Below are 11642 nucleotides of genomic sequence, written 5' to 3'. Positions count from 1 at the left end.
TAAGTCAACCCGAAACTATTCAACCCACTATATGTATATAACATACATATAAATAAGATTTGATAGCTCCATGAACAGTATTTCAGGGTAGGTTGATGGATAATTTAAATAATTTTTTATTTTTCTGCATTTAAAAATAAATAGCTTATGTTCTGCAGTTGCATTTATGTAAGTTCTAAATTTATTGTGTGAGTTGAACATCACTTGTAGCCAAAAATTACTCTCCCCGCAACTCACTCTTTTTCTTCCTACAGCTCAAAATATATAGAATACATCATTTTATATGTAATGTATCTTCTTGCAAAAACATCCAACATAGCCAATTCTTCCTCCAGCACTGAACATATTACTGATCCTCTGGGTAAGCATCAGATGAAGCAGTTGACTTTTGCTTACCTTATTTTACAAAAATGGAAAAAAAAAAATTTTTTTCTAAGCATGACAGTATAATTCAGTGTGGTCAAGTTAAATGAGTGATGAGACTTCACTGTTCCACTCTGACAGTTTGAGGGAAAACAAATTTCTTTTGTATTTACAAAAAGAAAAAAAACAGCCAAACACTAAAAACAACAGTGATAAATTAGAAAAGCCTCTAAGAGCAAGGGAAAAATAATTACTGATTTCCAAAATGGATTTCTTTAAGAGGTTAGCTGTATCTCTGAGCCTTTCGGATTTTTAAAGGTCTGGGAGAACAGAACTTAAGGAAATAATAACATTGTGGGTATAATTATAGCCTGCTTCTGTCTCTTAAAAATTCTTCCAATGTTCACTTTCCTTTTAAAGACTTATGACTAATGTTTCTTTCATAACTGGAATAAACTACATATAAAATAATAAAAGTATTGTCATGTACAGAGGCTGACATCATGGGTAGTCAAAGAATATGTTTAATAAAAAATAATTAAACTTCCATTTGCTCTATAGAACATCATAGAAAGTAATTTAATAAATTACAAATGACTTTTTAAGACGTTTGCTTAACTACAGAAAGCAAATTCAGACTACACAAAACACAACTGGTAAATATTGCAAATGTCCAAAAGAAAAATTGGACTAAGACTTGAATCATGAAACCTGAAACAGGGCTATAAATACAAGGCAATAACAGCTATAATTCTTTTAGTAACTACCAACACATACTTGGATATCCTTTCAACTGCAACTTTAGTATTATGTAATTCTACTGATTTCTTTTTTTCTTATAACCCTTAACTTTACACAACCATGTTTGCATGTTTTTTTTTTTTAAGCTGATAGCTGGACAACTTTTCCCCAATCAGTACTAGATAGAAGTATCTTGAATCCCAAGAGAATGTTTAAAGTTAACATTAGCCTTAATGCTTTGAAAACTGCAACTGCCTTTATTACATAGAAAGAGAATCACTAAGATGTTAACCAAATTCATTTGATCTAATTAGGAAAATACTTTATCTCATAAATTTGATATAAATTAGATTTTACTGACAAGATCTAGGGTTTTTTATTTCCCTTTTAAACTGGAGACAGAAAGGAATGAAGATCATGTGGGTAGGACTAGAGGGAGAGAAGGGAAACATGGATGGTGCTGAAATACTCCACCGGCAACCTAAGTTAATTGTGTTTGAAAACTTTGGCTATCTCATAGGTGTATTCTAGTCAAACAAAAGTGCAATACTGCAAAGGGAAGATACTAAATATGTAATATATCATTTTCATGATGAAGAATTACTACCCACTTCTCCTGGAAGGGCATTATAGTGACTATTGCTAAGACATTGCATAAAGGACTATCAATTCAAAGTACTATTTTGGGAAAATACAAAAATCAATACAATCCCAATGGAACTGATATAATTTTGTAAATACATGTAACACTGTCTCTCTAATAAGGGATTATTTTACATACAGAAACATAATTTACTGGTAAAGGTCTTGGAAAATCTAATATAATTGCTTAATTCCTGACAAAGCAATAGAGTTGTATCAAAATGAACTGAAAGTTAATTTTTCTGTGGGAGAGAAGTGGGGTAGTTTTTCCCCTAGCAAAGTTTGTCACCGACTTATTTATTTAAGTACCAGAACAATGCTTATCTCTCCTTAGGATGTAAATGATATTATATAACCAATTCAGCTCTGTTTTCAATGTATATGAAGGTGAACCTGGACCTCTACCTTGTCAGAATAATAGCAGCTTTAGCAGGAGAAACTGTATCACAAATCAAATATCAGACAAATTTTACATGGTAAAGGGTTCTAAGAAATTGATCAGAAACCTTCGGCTTCCTTTTTTTGTGGTTTACAGGAATTATGTATATATTTTTTGAGATTATTAAAAGTGCATTTTCAAAATGGGCAACTCAGTATATTTAATATAAACTGATAACCCAACACTGATTCTGGGCCAACATTTAGTCTGCTTATACCTAGAAACGCAAAATGAATTTAGACTATCTGCATATTACTTTACCCTATTATTTGTTAATTTTGGAATATTTCCATGACATAAAACACAAATAGAAATCTACACAAATAAAGCAAACAAACAATTTCTTTTACATGAAGTATGCTGTGTTGAAAAGTTCTTTTCAGTGGTATTTCATGATTTACCTTTTCTGAACCCTGGAAACAGACATTACTCATCTGAGACATAATTATTTCTAATAGGAGGCCAAACTTTGAAAAGTTAAAACTAAATGTGTCTAGAGGGTGTCAAAGTCACATGACACAGGATTATTTTATGACTTAATTTTACTGATTTTAGAGTTAAGCTCAGCAAAAAGCAAGTCATATTTCTTGCCCGATTAACATGATATATAGGATGTGTTTAAAAAACCCCTGAAAACAAGTATAGAATTAGAAACGAATGTAAACTTCCTAAACTAACTCAGCTGAGGTAACAGGTAGCCAGTTAAATTGGCCGATTGGGAAACTTATTTCTTCTTTAAAACAGACTTGTACCTGAATTGGAAATATCAGCAGTGCATCACAACACTAGAGCATTTTCATGTAGTTAAAGCAATGGATGGTGATGTAGACTCTACAGCTTTCATGACATTCATTAGCTGCCCAAATTATTGCTGAGTTTTGATCTGTAAATTATAGGTGTCAAGGAGGCTGTAAAACTATATTCAAATTAAATCAGTAATATGCATAAAGTATTCTGTGTTCACTGCAAATATATTAAATATACAACTCTTATTGAGCATAATTTTCATAAAATTAACCCCCAACAAAATTATAATGCCTTTTGTTGTAATTTTACACCTTTATGTATTTGATAGTACATACGAGTTCAGAAACTTATGAATTTTAAGAAATATTACATGCAAAACGTCTCTGAAAGCAGTTTGCACTTCTAAACAAATAACTGAAATGTTCGGTCAGTAAGTTATTGATGCACTCAACACTGGCGTATTTACAATAATTAAAGGGGAAAAAAAAAATCCAAAATCAGTTCATAATTTAGGTGCAGTCTGGGAATCAGTCTTCATTACTAGAATCTGAATCCTCGGATGACGATGATGTACTATCAGATCCAGATGAAGCATCGGCTTTCTCTGAACCCTCATCTGTGCTGTTTTCGTGGAGAGGACTCGGTTCAGTTCCCCCTTTGTCTTCCTGATCTCTAACTCTGGAATCTTCTTCCTTTACTTCCACAGACTTAGATGAGCCCAAGTCACTGTTTTTGTTTTTCTGTACATCAAAAGTGTTGGACTGAGACAAAGTTGGAATATGAAGATTAAGGCCTGGAGTGAGAAGCATCCCTGGATAAAGAATATTAGATAGTAACAGTGGGTTCAGAGCTAATGGGCTGGCAGCTGCAGCTGTACTTAATGCAGCAGTAGAGGATGCAGGAGAACCTGACACAGAGTTTTCACCGCCGTTCTCGGGGTTTTGGCTCTCTGTCCTTTCTTTTTTCCCTTCCACCTCCTTAGGGTCATTTCCCTTTTTTTCTTCTGTTCCGGATTCTGTCGGCTTTGTCAGGAGCCCTCCCATGCCCAACAGATTTGGCAACCCAGTCATTCCCGACAGCAGCATGGGGAACATGGCGGCCACATTTTTAGCTTCTCCTCCAGAAGAAAGGCCAGCAGGCATTCCCATCAGCCCTGCAGTCACTTGCAGTGATTGCAAGTTTTGTAGGTTTTGTTGTAAGGCCTGAAGAGTTGTGAGGTCCACGCCTGGCAGTAATCCATTGGCTAACAAAGGATTGCCTGAAATACTGGTGGCAGTTGCAGCCGCCGCCGCCGCCGTGGCCTTCGCAATTCCACTTTTAGGTCGTCTCCCTCGCCTGCTTACTTCCTCTCTTACCACGGGACCAGTGAGAATACGTTCATACATACTTTCTGGAAGAAATCCCTAACAACAACAAAAAAATCAACAATAACCATTTTAAAATAAAATCAATAGCTATTAACAAATGATACAAATAAGCCATTAAAAACATGAAATTATTCATAAGCTTATTCTGCATTGATACAAAATAACCAATTATGAAAGAGGTAACCCAATTTTATCTTATTTTTAAGTCGGGCTTGAAACAGTTCTTCCACTTCTCATTTTATTTTAAGAGAGCCTCTGGTTCTCTTTTATAACTGTGAGGCATAGGTTTGTAAAATAGTTCTGGAAACCGGAAGATCCAAAAAATGTTATTACTGCCATGCCCTTACACTGTTCACATCACCAGAAGACTAAAGAAATGCCATTCTTTTAATCTGCAAGAACAGTATGGAAAGGAGAGAAGTAAGTAATGATTAAAATGAGATGCTTCTGACTCTTCTGACTATCACTTTGGGAATAATAGAGATAGAACCAAGATGGAAAAGATACTCAATAGGGAAAAAAATCACTTGGCTCAGAACAGTAGTAGCACCTGCAGACTGGGAAGCACCAAGTCCTGAGTGGAGAACAACCTATGGTACTTTCTTGAAATTCCCCCAAGATTTTCTGGGGTTCAAAACTCCTAGAAGTAACAACAAAACAAAACAACCCTCCCCCCCAACAAACAACCCAAAATTCCTAAGTTTTAGGAGTTTAGAACCTCTAGATCGGCACTGTCCAATAGAAACAATGTAAACAACATATGTAACTTAAAATTTTCTAGTAGCCACAATAAAAAAAGGTAAAACAGAAATATGACACCAGTTAGTATACACTGATTCTGCATTCTAATTCAACAAGTATCTGAGAAGTTTGCCACATACTCTGCAAGATAAAAACTGAACTAAAAAATATCATCACATATTTATGAAATATTTTGTTAATTCTTAACTTAAAATCTAAGATATAATTAAATGATGTCTAAATTAGTGTTCATGAAATACTCACAGACTGCTTAACAACATCTCCCCATTCAGGAGCTACTCCATATTCTGCATTTTCTTTCAGGAACCGACACAAATCTTTCAAAGGGGGAGCAAATGCACCTCCAACCTATAAATAAAAAACAGATTTTTAGACACTTAAAAGCGTATTAAACGTGAAGACATTTCTTTCTTTTAATCTATGCTATACAGAGTTTATTTCTTTAAAACACATGTATTCTTTGAACCACTCTGACAATCTTTATTATAGTAAAAAGGACTACCACAACCCATAAGAACTATCAATATACTACATGAACATGCTAACATAAATTTTAGATGTTTCATGTATATTCTTTGGACAGTAAAATAACTACCATGTACTGTGAAGTACTATGCTGGGTAGGCAGTGTAGCCTAGTTAAGAGTATATCCTTTGGAGTCATCAGACTTATGACCTACATGAACTCGGGCAAATCAGTAAATCTCTTTGAGCCTCAGCTTTCTGATTTGCAGAATGGAGATAACAATAATACCTCCCTCATACGGTTTTATGAAAATGAGATAATTCAAGCACCTCAGCAAAGGGTTTGCTGCTGCTGCTAAGTAGCTTCAGGGTCTGGCACATAATAAATATAAGTTGTTATTATTATATTGCCAAGTATTATGCTAAGGACTTTAAGTACATAATTTATTTTAGTTCTCACTATATCCATTTGAGAATGGATTATTTCTATTTTTCAAATGAAGGAATTAAGCCTCAGAGAAGTTATATAAGCTGCCTAAAGCTAACTACTAAGTGTCAGGATCAGCTTTTAAACTCAGGTCTCAAAAACCAATGCATTTATCTTTTATGCAAACTGATACCATAAAAGTTGTATTTGTAGGCATCACTGGAGCTTTGTTTTTTGGTCAGGCTGGATGCCAGGCTGAAATGCCAGGCTGGATGAAGCACAAGCTGGAATCAAGATTACTAGGAGAAATATCAATAACCCCAGATAGGCAGATGACACCACCCTTATGGCAGAAAGTGAAAAAGAACTAAAGAGCCTCTTGATGAAAGAGGAGAGTGAAAAAGTTGGCTTAAAACTCAATATTCAGAAAACTAAGATCATGGCATCAGGTCCCAACACTTCATGGCAAAAAGATGGGGAAACAGTGACAGTCAGACTATTTTTTGGGGTCCAAAATCACTGCAGATGGTGACTGCAGCCATGAAATTAAGATGCTTGCTCCTTGGAAGAAAAGCTATGACCAACATAAGACAGCATATTAAAAAGCAGAGACATTGCTTTGCCAACAAAAGTCTGCCTAGTCAAAGCTATGGTTTTTCCAGTAGTTATGTATGGATGTGAGAGTTGAACTATAAAGAAAGCTGAGCACCAAAGAATTGATGCTTTTGAACTGTGGTGTTGGAGAAGACTCTTAAGAGTCCTTTGGACTGCAAGGAGGTCCAACCAGTTCATCCTAAAGGAAATCAGTCCATAATGTTCATTGAAGGACTGATGCTGAAGCTGAAGCTGCAATATTTTGGCTACCTGATGTGAAGAGCTGACTCATTTGAAAAGACCCTGATGCTGGGAAAGATTTAAGGCAGAAGGAGAAGGGGACGACAGAGGATGAGATGGTTGGAGGGCATCACCGACTCAATGGACATGAGTTTGAGTAAGCTCCAGGAGTTGGTGATGGACAGGGAAGTCTGACGTGCTGTAGTCCATGGGGTCACAAAGAGTCGGACATGACTGAGCGACTGAACTGAACTGAACCCTGAAAGTATAAAAATAAACATATCCCTTTAAATATTTAAATGATTTCGACCTACCAATTTAATGTTCCTTTGGAGTCTAAGGACACTTCTTGAATAATTCCTTTTCCCACAGCTTTCTGAATGAATATGTACTATATCTTGTTAGGATACAGACAGGGTTTAATGTGGCCAGTTATAATATCTATATTCTTATCTAATTATTTTCTATAGTTTTTACTTAGCCTCTCAATTTTGTTGCTATCTCCTTTTTATTATCTCCTTCATTAAACTCCAGTTTAAACTAGAGGCCCTCTGTATGGTTTAAAGCCTGTACTCTAGAAACTCAGAATAATAAAGAAATCTACAAACCAAGGGAAATTAACAGGTCCTTTACCAGGCTACTACAATTAAAAATAAAATTTAGGATGTTTAATATTAAACCAAGTAAAAACTTCAAAATAGTTCCATTTCCTTAAAACTGGCTAAGACAAATTTATTCATATCTAGAAAGGTTAATTTTTGTTATAAGATGAAGTGCAAAGATTTGCAACACAATCTGTATGAGCACAAAATTTAAGTAAAATGCAACTAAAATGTCATCTTGTTCTTCCCCTAATACATCTGACATCATCTTAATCTACTAACAAAAGCTGAATAAACTTTGGGGAAAATTAGTATTAATTTTAATGAGTTAGTACATAGAATAATATTAATATAATTGTTATTTTAAAAATGGTATTCTTCCAATTTCAATACTTCTGAGAAATTAAAATGATTTCATGTATTTTTATACTAGCAGTGAGGTCATTCAACAGAGAGCAAACAGAAGTAGGGAATTAACTAGGGATCTATGTAGGGTAATTTAATTTGTGAGTGAAGGAATTCAATGGGAAACTTGATGTTCTTACTTTGAAGGCCATTTCTTTCTTTCTTTTTTTTTTTTACTTATTGTGCTGCTTGCTCATCAGAATAAAAAACAATAAAAGTGTCAAAGCTATAAACTTACAAAAGGGTGCCTCAACTGTTCTATCATTTACTTTGTGAGGTAAGAGAGACATATACCAATACATACATAAAACAGAAACAATTTGGGGAAACAAATGTTGAGCCACATTTTATTCAGAAATAAGAAAAACCTGGAAAAACCTAGCTCTCACCATTCATCAATCAGTAAAGCAAGAAGATAAGCACAGGGGTACCATTTGTCTCTAAGATAAGATGTTTTATCTTTGCCTTAAGACATTTGATTTAAAACATTTAATTTCCATCTATCAGAAAATTGTGTAATATGCCAATTTTGATAGAAGAAGACACTTTAAGGCCTAATGATGGAATTATCAATACATGATAAATATATATAAATCTGTAATGGCTATGATGAGAATAGTGTTCCCTTTCAGCAGAGTTTCTCAACCTCTGCACCACAGACCATTTTGGTTGGTGTCGTGGGGGCTGTCCTGTGCACTACAGGAGGTGTGGCAGCGTTCTGGGCCTTCACCTGCCAAGGCCAACAGCATCCGGCTAGCAGCTCGCCACCTCCCCAACACCCACCTCCTTCATCTAGAGCTAAGACTATCAAAAACGTCCCCTGATTGCTAAATGTCGCTTGGAGGACAAAGTTACCCCCTTTTGAGAACTACTGCTTTAGATACAGTGCCCTGATTCAGTGCCACTGCAAAGGTACAGATATAGAAAGTAACTTACTTCCTTCGACAGCTTAGCCAAAGGTGTGGGATTTGAAATTAGACTGCATAAAATTGTAGTCCGTGTCTTTCCCCTCAAATCTTCTAGATTTAACCCAACACGGTCTGTTAGAAAATACTGCATAATGAAACAGTGTTCTAGAGATCTCTTACATAGTGCATCAGTATGAAAAATTAACAACAAATATGCAAGTACCTTTCTGGCATTTCTTCTGTTAATTAGCTGAACACGTTCTTCTCCAGTGAGGCTATTAACATCTAATTTATTGGGGTTTCTGCAGCGATGCCTTTTTTGTTTGGGTCTCCCCTCATGGAGTTGCATTCGCTAATATATATAGACAAAGAAATAGCTGTAAAATCTTTAACTATGCAAATGGCACAAATAAGCTGATCCAAGTAATTTAACCATGTAAAATTGAAGATATATGGTATATATAAGATATAGTAATATAGTTGACCCTTGAACAACATGGGTTTCAACTGTATAGGTCCACTTATACATGGCTGTTTTTTTTCCAGTGACTACGCAATCCATTGTTGATTGAATCCAAGGATGTGTAACTGAGGACATGGAAGGCTAATTGTAACATTATATTTGAATTTTTGGCTGTGGAGGGTGGCATGCGTCAGCATCTCTTAACTCCTGTGTTGTTCAAGGGAAAACTATTTATGTTATATATTGAAGGTACAGTACATACACCACGTTACAATCCTTTTGCTGTAGACATACCACAGTAGCGTGTGAGAGCCAAGAAACCATTAACATCAAGTGCCCTTGGGAAATCATGCCAACATTATGTTGTATTCTCTACTTAAACAAATGTGGCTTATAGCAATGTCTTAAAATTGTTCTATAACATTATATAAAACATTGTGATAAAAGGGTTATTTGCAGTGAAAATGATGAATGGCTCTAAGTTAAAAAGAGTAATAAAGATTCCTCTGCAGTAGTAAGAGAAAGGTCTGAGAATCTTCAAAGACGAGCGCATAACTGCCAAAAGGGCAAGGACTTTATATTGTTCACTGTTTTTTATCCTAAATACCTTACAACAGTAACTAGCACATAGCAGTTGCTCAATAAAAATTGACTAAATAAATGAATGTTATTTTCTAACATGTTAAGAAGTTACAGGGTTAAACTAATGATTCTCATTATCTTCAGAATTGCCATACTCGTTTTATTATTGCTCATCTTACTGAAAACCTGTTCCTTATAAGAGCTTTATTTGGCTTTTTTTTTTTAATAAAAAGAATTAAGTGGAAGTTTGAGAATTAGTGGCATTTTCTGAAAAAACTAGGGATATGAAAGCCAAGACTGAGGTTCTCGGTATTAGACTACCATGTTACCTCTTGGTGATAATAACAGCAATGTAAGACACTATACACACACACACACACACACACACACACACACACACATTACAAGTACAGTCACATTCTAGGGACTGGAGCTTTTGTGGTTCTTTTGCATGAAAAAATAAGGCAATTAAATTTTTTTCTGTTAATAACAATCACTTTACCTTTATATGGTATTCTTTCATTTTCAAAAGATTTTCATTTACAAATCACTGACTCAGTAAATATTTACAGGGAACTAGATACCATTCTCTGTATCAGAAATTAGGTGCTAAATCCTGGGGCTACAAGGTGCATAGGACACAATCCTTAAGCAGCTCACAGGGCAGGGAACAACATTACTGGGTTATCCAATTAATCTTCATAATGGAGGCAGATAGAGTAAGACTACTAACTGGCATACAGGGGATATGCGACTATTCTTTTACCTTATAAAATATATAGAAACAACAAGGGAGACTGACACAAAATCTGGTACATAAGCATCTGATAGTAAAGCACTGCAAACCGAAATAATACATTTCTATAAGAAAGCCATATGCCCATAAGATAGTGAGTAGGAAGTATTTTAGAGGATAAGGAAAATGCAAATGAATAGACCTATTCTCATCTTGACTAATATAGTCTATGTACTTGTATTCTTATAAGACCTTAAGAGCAGAGGTTTGGACAGTGGATTTAAGACTTATTAGCTGTGTGGCTTTGCACTATTTATTTAAAATTTCAGTTTCCATTTCTTTATCTATAAAGTTATAACAAGGCCATTCTGATAAAGTTTGGGAGTGTTAAATGAGATAATGTATGTAAGTGCTAAGTATAAAGCCAGGTACAGAGTTAAGTCTCAATAAGTGTTTACTATGATCATTTTTATTATTTTAAAATAAACTCCTTGAGGGAAAGGATTGGAGGTTTTATACCTTTACAACTGTCACTGGGTCTATGATAGTACTCTGTATATGACAGGTGACTTTTATTAAACACATTGAATACAGAATGAAAAATGGAAAATGATATTATATCATAGGAAAGATGGTCATTAGTTTTTGCTGCTCATCTTTCCTAAATCTTGGGCAGAACACATATTTAACATAAGTTGGTGAGGATTTATGCTTCATCATTATAGATGTAATGAATCATAGACATAAAATATAGTAAGATTTATAAGGTATCACCTACAGGAATAAAAGCTCCTAAATCTTCCACATAACCTGGGTGCTCCTTAAGCCACTTTTCCAAATCCTTTCTCTTCGGTGCATCATCGCCTGCAAGTCTTGTCCCATCTTTAAGGTTAATAACTGGAACAGGAGTTTCTGTATCAGGAATTCCTTGAGGTTGAGTATAGGATAATGCTGGATTTATCCCTGTAGAAATCTGTGAGGTGGTTAAGCCTAACGTAACCTGTAGAAAAACACCAAATGAAAATTTTATTTCCACGCTTTAGCATTCTGATTTTGGTCCAATGAAGCAGTTCTTTTTGAAGAGAAACAAAAATTGTTTAAAATTTCTTCTAAGTCTTTCAAATTTAAAATTCTCATGAATCTTGGCCAGTGCTGGACTC

General features: G+C 34.9%; 1 protein-coding gene across 13 annotated transcripts in view; it reads right to left on the bottom strand.

Moving 5' to 3' along the window:
* Positions 1–871: 871 nt before the first annotated feature.
* CHD9 (chromodomain helicase DNA binding protein 9) overlaps positions 872–11642 on the bottom strand; it is a 226957-nt gene continuing 216186 nt past the window's right edge. For all 13 annotated transcript variants that reach the window (XM_006076474.4, XM_025268656.3, XM_025268665.3 and 10 more), the window contains 4 exons: positions 11261–11482; positions 8925–9053; positions 5305–5409; positions 872–4335 (listed from right to left, as the gene is read on the bottom strand). In XM_006076474.4, the coding sequence (XP_006076536.4) occupies positions 3460–4335; positions 5305–5409; positions 8925–9053; positions 11261–11482 (1332 nt within the window). In that variant the 3' untranslated portion in view covers positions 872–3459. The remainder of the gene's footprint in view (positions 4336–5304; positions 5410–8924; positions 9054–11260; positions 11483–11642) is intronic.

Source organism: Bubalus bubalis, chromosome 18, assembly GCF_019923935.1.
Source record: "Bubalus bubalis isolate 160015118507 breed Murrah chromosome 18, NDDB_SH_1, whole genome shotgun sequence".
Taxonomy (NCBI): domain Eukaryota; kingdom Metazoa; phylum Chordata; class Mammalia; order Artiodactyla; family Bovidae; genus Bubalus; species Bubalus bubalis.
The sequence above is the reverse complement of the archived record's forward strand: the minus strand, read 5'-3'. Positions and strand labels throughout refer to the sequence as shown.